We start from the raw sequence: 19,353 nt of genomic DNA, 5'->3' as shown, positions 1-19,353 counted from the left end.
TACACGAAACAATAACGTACAGGTCATATTTTTTAACTGATTGTAGTATTTGTGGATAAACATGAAAAAGCAAATATTTACCAACTTAAACTAGTTAGTCAAAGTATGTCTCACACCATGTGGCTCACCACACAATTTAAATGACTTGGTAATATATCCTTTAAATTAACATTTATTTTATCATTGCAATTTTAGTCTTTCTGCAGCTTCTTATCTGTGTGTGAGTGTTGGCCTGTGTTTGTTTGCAAGTGTGTGGGTGTTCAGGGACTCATGGAAAGGTATGCCAGCAGCAGCGTTTTCCTTTTTTTTCCTTTTTTTCAACAACCTCCTCTGCATCAAGATCAATACATTAGGCCTTGAGGGGCAGAACATGACCTATGCAAGCATTTTTTCCATAATAACTAACATCTTCAGAAATACATTTTGTGGTTTTTCTAGTTTGACATATGACTCAAGTCAACGTATACTCATAGCTCGTTATTGTTGTTTTTAGCATTACTACTCCGAAATATTGTGTTGTTCTATTAAACCTTATAAGACCCAATGTTGTATAATAACAAAAACATTGAAAAACTATTGGAAAAATCATTGGATTATATTGTTTGTTCTCACAATTTGATTCAATATTTGTATACGAGTCCTGCCCTCATGTCAAGAAGTCACACAACCTCCAATTTCTTGACTAAGCCAGTAATTCAAGTAAGTAAAATAATTTGAATATTTCTGTACGTTTAATACAGTGTTTAGAACATGAATATATCTAGTTTTATATTTTGGGGAAAAACTCCCTACAATTTATTCAGAGCTTGTCGTACAACTTTTGAAATAATACAATGTTGGGTTAGAGTGGTAGTCAAAACAAGCCCTAACCAGACTAACTTTTTTAACTACTTATCGATCTGAAAAGTGACAGTTTCAGCAAAACTAAAAATAAGAAAAAAAAATGACATTGGGAAGTAAGTAAGTGAGTAAGTAATTTATATTTGTAGAGATCTTTTCCAGCCCAGGGTCACAAAGCGCTTAAACAATCAAAACAAAACTCCATAAAATATATACTTAAAAGGTCACGACAACACTGAGAACAACACAGGAGTCTCAGAAACGTTTTGATGGTAACTTAGATTGTAATTGGCCGACACATCTAGAACCTATTTTTGTTTGTGCGATTGCATGTTTAAATTCTGAAGTCAACAATGTTGATTTTAATACACTAAATCAAAGTTTTATAATTATTTTTCAAATAGATTACCAACTGTCGTACTCGTTAAAAAAAAATCCTTGATGACAAACTTTTTATATCCTATACATTTTGACTAATGGTGTTGGCAGAAAAAAGCGTCTACGACAGACAGAGAGACAGACACTGGTTCATCAATCAGAGGCAACATCTTCTCCCTGAGGGAAATTCACGGTTGTTTCCCTGGCAACAGCACCCTCCTCCTTTGCTTTACCCTTCGACTGTCCCACATCAACCACAGGGGGGGGAGCGACTACAAATAGTCTGGAGTTTGTTTTAGAATCTACAAACCAATGCTTTTCTCAAAGTGGGCGATTTTATTTACCCGTTTGATTCAACTTAAGGGTGTTCTACCCGTAATTCGCGGTATTCGTGTGTTATTATGGTTTAGTAACGAGTAGTTACCCCCGAGCAACGCCAGTTAAACACGCCCCCGATCTGTCAAAATCGCTTGTTGCTTCCCACCTTAGCTTGAAAAGTAGGCAGCCTCATCACAAGATACACGTCTGAAGTGAAAAACTTTCATGCGGGAGAATAGCTGCCTTGAGCTGCCAGACGAAGACTCACCCCGGGCGTCCTGTGACGGCTCGTAAGCCTGGCAGCGAGCTGTGGAGCAGCAGCGGCGGAGGCTGGAGAGCAGCTGGATATGACAGCTTCGTGAGCAGGTAAGCTGCAGGTAGTTAGCTTAGCAGCTAGCTCACCAGACTTTTCTCTTTTTTAATTGAGCGGTGACTCAGCAAAACAACAACGCGTTCAAAAAGCGAACCTTAAAGCCACATTTTTCCCAAAGAATGAGATGTTTTTGATCGTCTAAAAGTCACTTAGTATTCCAGGGAAAACAGGGAAAGTTGCTGCATTTCTTATAAATAAATCATTCTTGGTACTAAGACCAATATTGACTGAAGGCTTGAGTCATGCTGCTCTATTTGTCTATGTTTATTATGTTTGCCACAAGACTGGAAACAAATCTGACTATTTATTTGGTTAAATAACATCATAACATTATGTAATAATAATAATCATAATCATTTTTAATTACTTATCACACAGTTGGAATCATTTGAAGTCCTATAAGAAACAGAATTACCTAAACATGTGCACTGTCAAGCCTCTTTGTTTTGAAATGTTTAACCCCTGAAGTTACCGTGGTAACGGAATATACTGCAGTTTGACGGGGAAAAAAGGAACAATTATTTGGCTATATTTAACATTAGAAACTCCAAGTTTTTTTTAATTTTTAAAAGACTAAAATAAATATTGTTTTAATATAGATAAATGAAAAAAAACTGTACTACTCGCTGCTCCTTTTGAGTCTTAAAATTCATTGTTGGACCAGCTATAAAAATAATTTACAATTACAGTTGAAATAGTTTAAATATATCTGAAAATGGTTTTATTTACAGTTGTAAACTTTTTAAATTACAGTTGTTACTTGTTTTATGTCAGTTGTTAATCGTTTGAAAACATTTTAAAATGGTTTGATGGTGTCTTTGAATTGGTTGACTATGGTTGAAAGAGTTTGATTGTATTAGACATTTTAACATTGAACGTTGGTATGATGTTTGCAAAATAAATATTGTATATGATTCGAAGTGTAATAATATATAAAACTTACAAATAAATGGTAGAATTGTATGAAGGAAAATATGAGATTGGAATGTAAATAAAAATTCACTTGAATCAAATAAATAACCATAACAAATGCTACTAGTTAAAGGATTAAGACACAATTCTTTAATGTATCTAAATCTTCATTTGTTGGAGAGGACTCACAACCTGTTATTTATATCTACTCTCATTGAAGATGAATGCTATATATGGCTTTTGCCGCTAGTAACCCGTGTCAGAACAATATAGTAAAGAATAATTGGATTTTTAATTATCAGTTAATTATGTGTCACAGAAATAATTTCGAGGAAATAGTCCAACCTCTTATTTACTACGTATTATTCTTATGACTAATGTATAAATAAAATGCTGATCAGTTCATTGTAATCTTTCATATCAAAATTATTCAACTTACACAATTGGAAATAAATCATCTTGTCGGACCATAATCCTGCTGATCCCAGTTTCTACATTTTTAATCCATTTCTGGATGGCTGAGCGCTGGACCTCACACTCAAATAAGTCTTGATTGGGCTAAGCGCGAGGTCACAGTGAGGCGGATTAATTGTCCGTGCGCAAAATGCAATATGACATCTCAATGCTGAACTGAAACAAACAGTGAGAAAAGTCCAACACCTTGGGTTCAGGCAGACTGCACTGTGTAACAATGCAGAAACAGACTTAAATACACAGTTTAATCGAGTGTGAGACTTGGAGTTGAGTGTTTTCAGGCTTGAACACGACAGACTCGCCTGGATGTCTTTCATCATCACATGCTAACTTTCAGTCATCGTGTAAATTAAGTGTGTCTAACTGACAGTGGTAGGGATGGATGTCAAGCGGAAGGAAGGAAGTGAACCTCACTTCAGCTTTGATTACGCTAATAATAGAAAAAGACAGCTGCTTTTTTATTGATCTGTCTTTGGTGCCCTATTTCTACACCGGAATTAGTTCCATCCTGTTATGCACAGCCACTCAATAGTCACACCACCGTATATTTACATCCACATTTTTAAATCTCTTGGTACTTATACATGAACTCGTTGTTGCCTTTAAGGTATTTGTATTCCATTGGGTCTGAGGTCATACAGGACAGAGATACAATCATGGAAGGGGGTAGACTGTGCAGGAAGTTGTTCTTTTTGTTAGTCTGCCAAGCTTTTGCTTGCATTCCTGGTGGTTGTATTTGTTTAGGATTGTGTTATTTGATGTCAGCAAGCAGAAAACAGTAAAGCTTTTAATCTGTAATGTTTATTTCAGAGGACAAAAGTGACTCCTGTAGGCGCTGTGATGATGTTAATGGAAGTGAATTAAAAGGGGTCAACACATTTTTACATTATCTATCTAATTGCTGGCTCATAGCAGCTATAAAATATAGGTTTGTGCTTTAGATAAATAACATTGCTACTTATAGTAGTTGGTTTGAATCAGTGGTCTCAAACTCAACTGGCCAGAGGGCCAATGGATTTAACTGCTTGTGACAACTTGACCACAGGCAGGGGCATTGTGAGGTTTCACTGTGAATTTATTTTATGTATTATTTATCTTAGAAGTTATTATTAGCTATTTCAATTATAACAATGGGTGTGATGATTTGTATTCCTTTACCATGTGACATTGTACAAAGTCGCTCATTGGCCTGCACTAAGGCAACAAATGGAGGGCCACAAATTCTTATCTCATTGGCCACATTCGGCCCCTAATTCAGATGATTTTGATATGCTACTGTTTCACGTTTTGTCTCCGTCAACATTTGTTTTGATTGAACTGTGTCTTAGCTTGTGACCTGTAATGTCTCTTATCTATTACTGATTTTTATTTTTATTTCTTTTTAGATGGCATGTTTACGCCACGGTTCCAAGGGAGTTTAATCTGTTGAAAAGCAAGTGAATCTGAGATATTGTTGCACTTGTTTCATGTTTGGTGCCTGTCTTTGTAGCTCAATTGGTTAACATTCATGTAATTGTTATCATCAAAATCTCAAAAGCTCTGTGAAGCTGTCCAACTTAATGGTTCATTTATCCACCTTCAGTCACACTTGAATAGTTCTTCTATTGGTTGTTATTATGGGTTATACCCCTTTATTTTGTTGCTTACGGAATCCCTCGGTCTGATTCAAGCTGTGCTCTTTGTCCCATGGGTAAGGTGCATTACGCCACAGTAAATGTATTTTATTGCACTGATTTGACAGAAACACCCAGGCTGCTATGTCATTCACTGCCTTTGTCTGAAGCTCTGAATGAGACCCAGAGAGATGGAGGGAGAGAGAGAGAGTAGGACAGGCAGACGCTCAGAGGGTTGGAAAGAGACAGACGCTACAGTTGTTCTATTGAATCTGGATCGAAAAGTCATGAAGCTGGATCTCTGACTCATCAGTTCTGTGACGCGCAGGCTTCACGGCTCATATGATGCCAACCAGCATGTCATCTGCTGGGTGGAGGAAGGGCAGTGTTGCCCCACTGAGAGACACCAGCTTGAGCCCCCTGCATGTAACGTTTCTTCACCAATCTGAAGGGTTTATTTTCTGATGCAATTGCATAAATCAACGGCACCTTGTGACTTGACTTTTAATTCATAATGAAGGAGCAGAAGACGCCGCGGTGGCTCAGATGAAGTGAAGTTGAAGGAATGCGTTTACGATTTCATTATCACAAAAAAGACAAGGGCACAGCGTTCATCGTGACAGTAAAATTAATGTTGTGCTATTCCTACTAAAGCCATGTTTCAGAAGTGTGACGTTTCTTGTAATCTTGTTGGTCCTGCAATTTTAAATCAGATTAAAGCAAAATTACCTCTAAATGATGTAATAGCTGGTTGGCTGGGTGTGAAACTGGGGAAATACCTGCAAACATTAGCATTCAGGGGTTGATACTGCAAGCCCATTACTGTTCCAATGAAGAGGGGGGATTCATAGGGGCCGGTCTGTGATTGGCTGGAGCTGAGAAGGGGGATGGACTCTGCCACGAGCTGGTGGGGAGGCTAGCTCTGGGGTGGGTTGGCTGGAAGTGTAAGAGCCAGATAGTTGGAGTCGACACTATACCGCTTCCTGCTTGCCTCCCCGCCTGCCTGCCTGCCCGCCTCGCTCACCGCTTGCTCGCTCCGTTCAGAGAGAGGGAGACTTCCAGAGAAATCCCTGTCCGGACATGGACCTCCAGCTGCAGCAGTCAGAATGACAACAGCTCACATGGTCATTAACTCCAGTTGCTGAGGCAGACGGGAGAGCGCAGTGTCACAGAGGCACTGGAGTCTCCTGTGCTCGGGACAGCACAACTACCCGGCAAACCAGGTGGGCTCAAATATCGACCAGTTATGTATTTTGTATAGCAGTTTTGCTGCAGTCTGCTGCATTCCCAGTAGTGATGGTGCTAAAGAAAGCACAGGTTATACTTCATGGCGTGATAGAAAGAGGTTACAAATGACAGGAAAGAAAAGAGATAAATCCCCAGGGGCGATGCAGCTTCACAGCAAGTACGGTGATTGCAGTTTTCAGCTCTGTAATGGACTTTGTGTATCTACTCCAGAGAGAGGAGGTGTTATCAAAGCAGATAACTTCCATGGTGCAAATGTCAGGAGTTATTTTGGTGCTTTATGGATTTCTCTTCACACCACAAAATACTCTTTTGGACCTGGTCAATGTTTGTCTCTCATTTTTAAAAGTTTTTCACCTCAAGGGACCTGAAATTGAGCAATAATTAACCCCTCAAGTTAGAGCGAACATAGTTGACGTGTCCCCAGCCTTCTGCCGTCTCTCCAGATTTAGATTATGCGCCAGATGCGGTTCCTGGCGCGGTCAAGCGGTGGACATTGCCTGCATGGAAAAGGCCAGTGTGGTGTTACAATCCTGGCTGCAGATCAAGGGGAAATGGGTGTTTTCTAAAATGGAACATCAGTTTAGCCCTTCCTGTAGCAAGAAGAATGCCTCGGATGACAGCCAAATCTTCGATATGACTTCAGAGACCCCCTTAAGCATATTAAAAATATCTGCATTCCAATGCTGTTACAAATCATTTAAAATGTTTCAGTCACACCTTCTACTCTAAATCAAGAAATAGATTTAATGTAGGGAGAAATAATCTTTATAACTCAAATATATGTCTTAGCCGGTGGATTGAATTTAAAGTATAAAGACTAAACTTTTCCAATTCCATACACATAGGTTCAGTCGTCTGAAGAAAAGTGTCTTAATAAAAACCTATAAACAGTATATTGTCTTGTAAAAATGTATTTCTTGATGAATATAATTAGGGATATGTATTGAAAAATCTGGCGATACAATACGTACTATGATTAAAGACCGCGTTACTTTTGATGATTTGTCCAAACATATTCATCGCCAGGATATCTAAGGATTTCATTGTTCCTTTAGTTGCAGGTGACGTAACGACTGCTGACACAAAAATGTTAATTGTGAATTATAATAAGAAAAAAATGTTTTTTTTGTATACACATTTCTTCAAAAATAGTTATGATTTCAAAGCTATTCATATAGAAAATCTACAAAGTGCTGTTGACTATTTATACAGTATTGCAAAAAAAAATATTGTGATGTTTTAGTTAATCGACATTTTCTCAAACCCGTAATTGAATCTTGTGACTTCTAGCATCTATTTATATACATTTACAACCTCTTTTTCGTTGCAATGTTTTCTTGTTTTTTTGTGGTCCTTTAAGCCTATGCTATCCAGATTTGACAGCAAATTCTCACTCATGATAAGGAGTTTACGTTGCCAATGCTTAATCAAGGCAAAGCCTGTATGTGTTCTGAGGGGAACAGAAGCTTGCCCTCATTGTCAGGGTCATTTGGGTCACTGTGGATAAGCCAAAGCTATTGTATTACTGGGCAGGTAAATCTGCTGACAGTGTCATATGTTGAACAGTAGCTTAATCTAGGTATAACATTAGAGGGAATTACAAAATCCAATTGTTCAAAAATACAGAGCAAGATTCCAGGAGTTTGAGCAGGTTAAAGCTCTGCTCAAACTCTGGTGCAATGGAAGAAGTTGCACATGGTGAAGTCACACTGGAAGAGCCAGGTTAGGAACAAAGGCACATTTTGATAAAAACCAACAGGTTCGGTCATTTTCCATTACATAAAGGGAAAATGTTCCTCTTCTATGCGACGAGAGCCAGACTCTGCAGCCTAGGAAAACATTGACCACTTGTTCCTCCTTACCATGTAAATAACCATTCATCTGTGGTCTGCAGACAGAAAATAGTAGTAACTGAAAATGCAGCCACTCCACATCTACATTTAAGTGCCACCGTCAGCACGGTCACCAGACTCAAAACAGGTAGCTTATCAACTCTACCGAACAAATACCGGCAGCTCAGATAAACTGCAGCATGGATACCAGACTAATGAGTTACATACATGGTATTCAGAGGTCAAGCCAATGACTTTCACTTGAGACGCCCCAGTCCCGCTGACTCTCATTCAATTAAGAGGACTGGGTAAGATAATGCTCTTGCCAGCTGGCCTTAGTAAGCGTCAGTAATCCATAAAGACTAGTGCTGTGGTGTCTGTCTTCACATCTCTGCCTTGATTATCAGGCCAGTCCGTCTGTCCCCTTGAGATGACACTATTGTTCGCTTTAAAGTAAAATACATAGTTAAAGTTGACAAGCACTGATCAAGTATACATCAGCAATGTCTACATCTTCTTTTGTATGCATGTCATTGCACCAATGACCTGTTAAAGTAAGTATAATGCTTTGTGTGAGTATACACTCTGCAAGATTGGGTTGTTTTTTAATATATGGAAACGAAATTACTTAAAAGTAGCAAGTCTTTGAAAAAAAAAAGAAAGAAAAAAGATGGTTGTAGATTGAAGTTTTTATTTATCCTCTCAATATCTCAGTAAAGTGATTGGAGTGTGGTGTCTATTTCCCTAAAACTAAACTTGGCTTTCTTCCTGAACATCAACTCACTAAGTGGTGATAGAGCATTGTTGTCAAAGCAGGTTACCTGAATTAAAGACATCTAAATATAAGAAGAGATTCATTGTTCAAGATAAGAGCTGATGAGCTCCTTCCCATGAGGACCTGAAGTGAAATGAGCTCCATCCCTGGAGAAAGCTGACGTTGAGCACAAGCGTTATTTTTCCTGAAGCTATCTTTGACATGTTTGGCAGTGAAATAGAACAGGTTGATTAACTTCGCTATAATTTGGTTGAAGAAACTTTAAAGGGCAACATTGCAAACATTTTACTGCTACACTGCGTATTGTCTGTTTTTGACAACTATTTTCATAAACTATGGTTGATTAGCATTTCTCATAATCTGCAACTCTAATGCCAACCTTTTATAAAGGGCAACTAATATCAAATCACAACTTTCTGAACTTACTCACATGTTTCAAATGACGAAGTCTTCCTTTTCATGACAATGTTTTAAGTTATTACTCTCATGTTCTCCCCCGTCTCAGTGCCATTTTTGGTTGACTGCAAATTTGTTTACACATCTCTGATTACTTTAATGGTTCCCGTAATCTTCAGAAGTTTTTTTTTAAGCAAACGAGCGAAGAAAAAAAAAAGCAATCTTGGCCTTACACCTCGAGACTAAGAAAGATTCTTGGATCTACATGACAGCAGGACAAAAATACTCTGCCTAACCCAGATCTGACAAAACCTGAGGGATTGCTCTGTGAAAAACCGTCTGAGGTCTGTTACTACGAAGAAACTTTACCAAGTAAAGAAGGTTTTTTTCTCTGCAGGGCCGGCTATTTTAAGTTTAAATTCTTCAAAGAACATTTATCAATGCCGCATCCTGGTGCTTTTCTTAAAGACTGAAGGCTTTAACAACCAGCTATGAGCAACATTTCTCAATTCTACTTTTCAGAGGCCAAATCAAAACCTCAGAAAGAAATTTAATAGAGCAATGTGCTGCAGAGCTGGTGCTTTAACACCCCTGTGATAATGTATGGTGAAATATTTGTGATATCTGTTTTCCATCACCATGTTCTTATTTGTAGATGCCCTTTGTAACCTTCCCACTCCCCTGTCGCACCAATGGTGAATAATACACAGAAGCCTGGCAATAGATTTATTTTCTTAAGACAAAGTTCATATCCTCTGATACTCCCAACTGACCCTCTAGTTCTACATGGAAAGTCACATCCTTATGAAGAAATGTAAGGGGTTATACAATCCTGCCAGAGATGTGTGGCCTGTGAGAGAACTACTTGTCCAGTCATAGTCAATATGGTAGGAGAGGGCAATTTTATTAATTATATTTCATTTTATCTTGATGTGTTTGGTGAAGAAGGAAAAACAAAGAGACAATTAACATGTACAACATTACATGAACATGTAAGTTGTCACTATCAGACTCATTCTTTCTGTAACAGTTTGGTTTTGGCCTGACTATGACACTGCTGGGCTAAAAGAGTATAAAGATAAATGCTGCCATTCAGGTGATTCTGATATATTATGAAAAAAAAACTGATATTTTTTACTCAATATATCACTTCATTCAGTCTTGAAAGCCTCACTCTTGTAGGATCATACTTACCAGTCATTTAGTATAAATAAGAAAAATGTTGCTACTATTTTAATGAATTATTTTTTTTACTGTATATTAGCTGTTAACATTATAATTTACAGTATTATATGTAGTTATTAATGATACTATAATTAATTTTATTGATTCTTGGTATAGCAAAAAACTGAACTAAAGTTTGCAGAAAGTATTTCACACTGAAAATATATTGGATCTAATGGGTCTCATAACAATCCACTCCTCTCTGATTAGAAGGGGCCTCAAAGGGTTCTGTAAAAAAATGTTTTTAAATAATTCTTAGAGAAGTGCTTTGTCTTAGTTCTTCTGCTCCTCTTACACAAGTGGGGCACACTTACGTCATGTTATGATATTTATATATTATGGATTATGAATTTGGTCTTCAGTTTATTATTGTTTGATGTAGCATTCACATTGTTTTTATCCAAATGTAACTAATTTAACTGTGTTTGTTTTCTCTTGTTTACCTGCAGATTGCTGACAGAAAGTGCCTTGTGAACCACTGACGTTGCTTCTTCAGACCTTTCGGTGACTGGACAAAGGTCAAGCTCAGCCTTTGCAGACCCTTATGTTTGTCTCTGCTGCTGCTTAGTGTGAAGACAATCCAAGGGGGAGCCGCCACACTGCTGGCTAAGGTGCCACATGCTCTGAAAGGAGGAATAAAAAAAAGAAACTGTGCTGGACTACTGCACCAAGCAAGAACACTCATGGCAATCTGTCTGTTGTTACGCCATCTCAGCCTTTAGAAACTGAAACTGCTTGAGTAATTTAATCAAACACTTCACCAAGTAATCGTGAGGCACTTTACTACATCGAGGCTAACCCCTCGTTTTTGAATAATTCTATGCAGACCTAAGCATTCATCTTTGAACTATTTTTAAACGGCCCTAGAGAGGAAGAATATCCTCCCTCAACCCTACAATTCCTCAACTGACTGTCTGCTACATTCGCCATGGCGCTAAATATCGCATCGATACGTGACACAAAATGGCTGACCCTGGAAGTGTGCCGGCAGTTCCAGAGAGGAACCTGTTCGCGCAGCGACGAAGAATGCAAATTTGCTCATCCTTCTAAAAGCTGCCAGGTGGAGAACGGGAGAGTGATCGCATGCTTCGATTCATTAAAGGTAAGACTCCAAATATTATCTGCACCTGTTCAATTCTTGTGTCCCTACACTAGGGAGGGATTTATGTTCATTAAGGATGTGTATTGGCAAGAATCAGGCGATACAATACGTATCAAAATACAAGGGTAACAATATCATATGTTGCAATTTATGCAGCAATATATTTGTAGTATTGCCCGACTACTTCCCTTAAGAGTCAAGAAGTATTTACAGACAGCTTGACTGTTTTAAGAGCGTCATATCCTCTCGTCCTCAGTCATTGCCAGGATCTTGCGGGATGTGACTGATCCCTTTGGCGCAAGGAAAGCAAAACAAAAATGAACAAATCCCATGAATATTTTCTTGTACATTGTAAAAAAACAAAAAAACTTTTTTTTTTCTGGAGATAAAATCTTGATTACCATAACCACACCCACTCTGCAGTGATTGATCAACCATCATCACCACCTGAAGTCTCCACCTACAAGGGACTCTTATATAAACAAAGCTAGCGTAATTGCAGGATAAGTGAAGCCCATTACTGTGTCATAGGGAGCTCTGCTCTTTTAACCTCTCGTTCACCGAGATTTCAGACAAGGGGGGACATCTTGGAGAGGAATATTTAAACATTTGAAACATGAAAGTAAGTCAATAAAGTTGTGTTTTCACATTAGTTGCTCTTTAAAATATGATCTTACACAGAAACACAATGCCTTTCCTTTCAATCCTGAATTGTCGACCATACAGATACACAAATGTAGTGATGGATGTAAATTGTAACAGCTTTGTGGGGCCCCCAAGGCAAATGGGTATAGGTTGACTCCCCCAAAAGGTATGTATGCCAATGGTAGACTTAAGTTACTAGACTTGTCTAACCTATGAAGCTAAAGGCCATGTAGCTCCTCTGTCATATTCAGTCACTGCAAGGGAACAAACATGAGTGGGCATACGTGTCTTTTTATGTAGTAAGTAGATCTAATGTTACCATGCCATTACCGTCATCTGTGCCGGGAGAATACATATGATCGCCTGAAGTCACTCGAGGGCTTCTATTCCTGGTGACCATGTCAGCTGTCACATGCAACTAACAAACAAAGAATTACTATAAACAACCATGTATTATGCACTACTATATCGCACCTCCGAATGAATACATCATGACATTCCACAAAGTATGGATCTAAATGAAAGCATTAATTTAATTATTATGTTATTTTAAGAACGATGCCTTTCAACACATCTACATCCTTGTTAAATTTTACCATCAATCGTCAAGATCCTCATAGTCTTAGAATTTAAATAGTTATTATTATGTTCACACAGCACTCTTCTCCACTGGCTCTGATTCTAAAGATGGGCCCTAACTCGAGGCCAAAGCATTCAAGACCAACATTTGTGTGTGCAGCAGAAACGGTAACAAAAAAGCAGCTGCGACATTGATGAATCACCAGTGAAAGTAAAGCAGAACACTGGAACTTTTTACCTTCAGAAAATTCAGCATTCATTCCTGCAGCAGGATAAAAAAAAGGATAATTTGTTACACCTGCATTTTTTTTTCTCTAAGGATACAATTATATTGATTATATTATATATTATATATTATATTATATTTTTATAATTGCCAGAGATCTTTCACACATTCATCCATTAAGTGATAGTCTTACTTGTCGGTTTCATGAGCTGCTGTTATTATTGTTTAATGACTAAACAGCTTTTTCTTATAGAGCTTAATTGGTTTTCAACCCATGTGAGAGAGCGCCTGGAAGTCCTTATCACATGATTCTATTTGCTTCTCTGTATGCTTATTTACCACAACATCCCTGACTGAACAGAAATGTCACTGGCAATAGGACCTTAGATGTAGTTTGCACTGGAAAACTTTAGGTCAGTTGAATGATAATAAAGACAAATTGTATCCTCACAATTTAGTCCAGCATAAATGTTTCCACCACAGAAATGGTTGGGCAATAAAGATAAAAACATTTACATACAATTGTTTCTGGGACTAAAAGCCAATCCATGGCAATACTTTTGTGTTTTACTGGTTAGCTTGTTTAGACTGTATCGCAATAAACATGTCATCATGATACCAGTCTTTAAAGTTTTCAGTTGGACTCAACTCCGCTCACGACAACCCACAGAATGTGTGCTCCATTATGTCAAATGTGTTTTGCTCCACAGCCGACAGGTTTTTACCCCATTAAACTGGTATCGTCTTGCTGGTTCTTCTCATCTGATAGGGTTGTGTGACACCAGGCATGACCTAGCCACACAGAAGAAAGCTTCTTTTAGTAAAAAGCTTAGCTTAGTGCGGTCCTTCTCAAATACCCCGTGTGGTAGAACATGTTTATTTCTCCATACAAAAACAAAAGTGTAATTGCAAGCTACAGTATGTGGCAAATATTTTACAGGGAAGAAAAGGGAGTTGGAGTGGGACGGTGATAATTAAACAAACAAAGTCAGCAAAAACTAGAATAGGATCGTTCAGGCAGGAAATCAGTGTAAAAGTAAAGTGTGTCGCGTGAAATGACACAATTAAAACACTATCTGAAGAAAGAATAAATTGCTGTTAACTCTGAAACATAAAAATGACTTCATAAACAACTTCACTATGCTGTACTCGGCATTTCCATCACATAATGTCTAAAGCTCTATTTTTGCCTGTGAGCACTCTTTGGCTGTACAGTCTGTCAATACTAAATTTGTCATCTTAAAATTTATTGCGCTGCTTTATTTCTCTTCCAAGTGTTAAGTTCACCTTTCACCAGGGAATGAAAGCACACTAATACTAATGTTCTTTTTCTTTCTTAATATTGCCGGATCAGCTGTATGTTAGTATGACCTTTAGAGATGCTTGGTTACCACTTTTCAAGGAGGTAGCTTCTACAACACCAGTTATGGTACTGAAATGTGAGCAGTCAACCATCCGGGATTGAAAGTCACATGTTAAAAATTGTAGTGTCAAGAAACACTAGGCACTCTGTCATCATGAAGATAGTAATGTTTTAAGTCATTTATTGGTATAATTCTATCTGTCGTGAAGTCTTGACTGTGAACAGTTCCTTGAAGAAGTTTCGAGTTTATTGGTTTAGAGCTGTTTCCTCCTGTGTGCCTTTTTATTTTTGGGATCTGCAGGAAGCCCCCAGTGAACGTGAACTTTGATGGCCCTTGCCTCGACGCCCCAATCCTCCCTCATCTGTTGTTGAAAAAGATGGGCTCGGCTGCATTCCTCAGCGTAATCCTCCTGAACTGGGCCACACCCTGGCCAGAGCAAACATGTGGAGGGGAATGTACACTGCACAGCAGGAGCCCGTGTTCCCCCGGGGTCATTCACACGGACACAATGAGGCACTGCCTTGAGCTTAACATGGGGCTGCAGTGGACAACTGCAGCATGCTTTGATGAGACCCCCACCTTTTCATTGCATTTACACGGCTCTCTTGGTGTGTAGATACAAGCTCCTGTATGTTGGTGTTGAGGAACCAAAGAAAAGAGCCAGTGAGGAGGGAGGGAAGGAGGGTGTCAAATTAGCTCAGTGTTGATGACTAAATAGAATGATCAGTGTTTGCTAAAATGAGCTGAATCTTCATTCTCTTGTTGTCATTAAACATCTTCCTTACCATTAATCTTAGGACTGAAATTGTTGGAAAATATTCGATACGTTAAGATGCTTTAAAACATCCATTACCTCCGTGGCTAACTGGTCTTCCTTAGTTACAGCATGATGGAGAGGGAACAATGGCCTTCTGTCCATCAGAGCCTCACCTGGTCTTTTTCCACCCACTTCCCTCTGAGTCATCTTTTCCTTTCATTCTCTCTACTGCCCACAGAGTTCATTTTGTTGTTGTTTCATTCCCTTATGTTGCTTTTATCAGATACGTTGGAAATCAGTGCGGCACAATAAATGACATCTTCCCTCACACTACTGCAGTTGTGTTGTGTTCACCGTTACCGCAGTGGAAGCTGAAGGGCGATCTTTGTAAAGTCAGTCTGCATGTTTGACCTTTGGTAGCATTAATTATTGATGCTTTGTTTCATCATCTGAGACTGACTTCAGTTTGAACTGAGGGTAACATTTTTCTATTGATGTTTTGCTTTTATTTTAATGCCATTGGCTTGTGCAGTTGTCTTTGTTGTAGCTACTATTTGGCATGACAATATTTGCTGCCATAGAAATATATGAGAAGAAGTTGTCCTTCAGGTTACTTGAAGTACTCTGTCTGTAAAATTGACAATTTCCTATACGGCCAAGACGCACCTAAGAAGCTCCAAATGGTTGGACAAACAGGCCCAACTGTCACTACAGATCATTTTAATTGGCCGCTCATAATGAGGCAATAGAGGCGCAATCTTCGATGTCTCTGTCTTAGGTTCAACTGCTTTTCATTGACTATTTGTCACTGTCAAACCAAAATCACCCCAAGATGGACACTCTGTATTTTGTTTAGATTTACTACTGTGAAAAAAATATATGCTGTCATAAAATGATTTACATGGAGCTGTCATTGTCAAAGGTTAAAGGTATTACGGTGCACTGACTCATGTTCCTCCTCAGTCTGTGACTAGGAAAGATTGAAAATTTCTAACACACAAATAATAATAGTGCACACACTGTTTATGACTAAAGCATAAAAAGACACAAGTGATATTAATATAAAATTATAATTGTACAGAATAGCCTGATTAAAATCTATTGTACCTTTTTATTTGAGTTTTTGTTACTTTTCTCTACATTTAGATTTCTAATGGTACATTGTATCAATGTTTAAATGTTTACAGAATTGTTTGTATATGAAGCAGACAATGTTATGTAATGCTATGCCACGATGGGTGGCCATACCACGAGGATGGCCCTGGGGTCAAAAATCATAACCGTGCTGCATATTTAGACGGACTGGGGGTGCATATAAAGTTCATGACTGAAAGTGAGACGAGTAATTTCACAACCCGGAGGACCCTGCACCAGTGACCCACAGCAACAGGTGGGGGACACTAATTGGTAGTGTGCATCATAAGATTGTGTTGGGAACTCACAACGGGTGGGTGAATGGAACATTTTTCTGGGTTTCATGCCTTTACTTGGTTATAGTTTTTAAAAGTCAAAAGCAGTTATGGGTACACACATGAGATCAATAACCTCCAATGTATCTGATGATATACTTGAATTGAACAGTCTCTTCTTTATCTAGTAATTCTGCCGTAACAAGGGTTAGACATCATTTTATATGTTAAGCACAATACTGGTTGACTGATCCATCCTCCACATTAGACAAAAAATGTATTTTATCAGTTCTGTGGTTTGGTTTGAAAACCTTTATCTCTCTACTTTCTTTTGTTAGCAATGAATGCTTTAATCTCCAAACTGGGGAGTAAGCATCAGTGGTCCACGGTTCTGCTGAGTGTGTTCCAAAGAGGCTTTGATGAATAGATCTGTGCTCGCCCCTCCATCTCATTATCCTCCTTTATCTGTTTTATGGATTTACACAACTTCTCAAACACACTCTGACACCCAATCGATTGTGTCAACGGGAAAATAAGATGTAGACTCCCACTTCTAGTCAATTCTTTTGCTTTGTTAAATTCCCTAGGTTTAGATGAACCAGTTTTGTTTTGCAAGAGGAGTTTTAATATTGAATTACGGTTTGATTAAAAGTAAGATAATAATGTCTGATAACTTAGGGCTGGTTGCCTCTCGGGGTTAGTGACACAGTTCTTCTACAAGTAGGACATCGAAATACCATGTGACCTACTTCTATCCTAACTTTGTGATAGATGAAGGTTAAGTATACAGTTTCAAAAGTGTAACTGCAATTTACTCCCTTTAAAATTAGATACATTGTTGTTTGCCAGAGCTACAAGTTCTATTTAACCTAGATAGTATAGGTTTAAATATGTTGTAATTATGAAGATTAAATGAGGTCTTGAGGGGGAGTTACATGTCTCAGCAGGTCACAGATAATCAGATAATTTATAGCATGGACTCATCCTCCAATAGGTTTATCTGTGGGCCTTCATAATACTTCTTACCAAAGGTAATACAACTGTGAAAGGCTGTGATTTGATTTACTTTTAAATTATAATGCAAAACTTTATTGTAAGTGCCTGCTATAGGTAAATATGTAAGAAAATTACAGTGTTTAGCCTGTATACACAGCTAAATTGTATTTTGTGTTGTTAAACCTTTATATATCTGAAAAGGTGTCTTTCTTGGTCCTGTACTGAACGCAGATCAAAAGTTTATCTGATGCTGGTCGATGGTTTCATTGGGTTTTCCTGAACAACCTGAATGGAATTAGGGAGAGAGCCGTCTATAGGATAACATCTTCATGCAAGGCTTTGTGCTTTTTGCCAAAACAAACGTAGTAAGACACATTTAAATAAGATATACAAGCGATTGGGACCTTACCTGTATCTAAAAATGGAAATTGCCCAGGAATGAAATGTCCAACTCAGGTTAAACCCCCTTCTATTCCTCAAAAAACTTTCCTGCCCCTCATTTTCTGAAAACTCTCCTTCATTGACATTGTAGTCACACTTTTGTAAAAACATGTTCTAAAAATACTTGTAAGCCACAGAGACGGCTTCTATTATGCTCTCTTTCTGTCTGTATATCTCTACAGTGGCAATTACATGTTTATAATAAGAAAAGTTCTTAACTGCTGCTTGAAAGCATATAACCTCTATACTATATTTGAGTAATACAAAGTGCTGAACTTCACCACTCCTAATCGCTAGCATGTCAAATAGCCAGGGTGGGTCATGTGTGTTCATGTATAGAACATTCCATTGATAACGGTAATTGGGATGGGTTTAAATGATCGTATCCCTTATAGACAGTATGTCGTTGACTGCTTTACACAAAACACTATTCATTTCCTAATGGGTTTTCTCTGTTTCCTGATGTCTTGGTGCCTCACTGCCATAGTTCCATTAGTCAGTCAGCCCAAAAAAAGAGGATCCCCACAAGGGAGGCGGCTTTCTTTTATCAAGGTTGAATAAAGGTCCTGTACAAGTGCATTAAGCACCTTACTGCTCTGTCCAGGGTTTGCATCTCTGGTTCTGCTCTCTCTTTTCCCTCTATTGTTAAGGTTCTTGGAGCGCTTTGTGACCCTGGACTGGAAAAGTGCTCTACAAATATAAATTACTTACTTACTTACTTACCAGCCATGTGACATCAGATTATATTTTCAGCTGTCATACATATGTTTACATTTCAACACCAGTTTAAGATTGGCATACATAGGCAGGAGGGTTGGTACATGTCAGGATGTACATAAATATAAATATTCATCATAAAAACATTGTATCTCGTGTTTATCTAATATCGGTTATCATGTAAATGCAGCCATTTTACAAAGAAAATGAAAATATAATGACAATTCTGAGCAGGACATTTACTCAAATAAACGACTATCTGTCCAGTCTTTAGCTGGCCCTCTCGCCTTTTCTCCTCTAACCATTTTTGTTCCTGTTCAAATAAATGGCCAATGTCAAAAGAACTGTAGGTCATAGCTTATACAAGAATAAATAACAGATAGAACAAGGTGAATGGGTGGGTGTTAAAAAGAGGTCAGTTTAAATGCAACTGCCAAGTATATCTATACTCATTTTTTCTTTGCATGTTTGCTAATAACCACCAAGTAGAAGGAAAGAAGTGGGCAGATGTAGGGTTAGATTAGGTGACACAACAAGTGGTAAAAGTTAAAAAGCTGAATTTGGGTTTGAGTGTTGTTTTTTTTCCCTATATTTTATGTCTTTGGTCTGTTTTATTGACCTGCTTTGGGGCTCAGACCGTTTTTTTTTCTCCTTTTCTTCTTGCAATTATACTGCAATTGATTGTAATCACATGTTCAACACAAAAACACTGCCACAGAAACTGTCCATCCTAG

General features: G+C 38.2%; 1 protein-coding gene across 10 annotated transcripts in view; it reads left to right on the top strand.

Annotated features, from left to right (window-relative positions):
- The first annotated feature begins 1,731 nt into the window (after window positions 1-1,731).
- mbnl2 (muscleblind-like splicing regulator 2) overlaps window positions 1,732-19,353 on the top strand; it is a 37,707-nt gene continuing 20,085 nt past the window's right edge. For 6 of the 10 annotated variants that reach the window (XM_087791710.1, XM_087791715.1, XM_087791711.1 and 3 more), the window contains exons 1-2: window positions 5,842-6,131; window positions 10,833-11,485. In XM_087791710.1, coding sequence (XP_087647836.1) covers window positions 11,312-11,485 — 174 coding nt within the window. In that variant the 5' untranslated portion in view covers window positions 5,842-6,131; window positions 10,833-11,311. Of the gene's footprint in view, window positions 1,903-5,841; window positions 6,132-10,832; window positions 11,486-19,353 lie in introns of those variants that run through there. The other 4 variants (XM_087791716.1, XM_087791714.1, XM_087791717.1 and 1 more) reach the window with 2 other exon arrangements.

This window comes from Callionymus lyra, chromosome 5 (assembly GCF_982586985.1).
Source record: "Callionymus lyra chromosome 5, fCalLyr1.hap1.1, whole genome shotgun sequence".
NCBI lineage: Eukaryota > Metazoa > Chordata > Actinopteri > Syngnathiformes > Callionymidae > Callionymus > Callionymus lyra.
The sequence above is the reverse complement of the archived record's forward strand: the minus strand, read 5'-3'. Positions and strand labels throughout refer to the sequence as shown.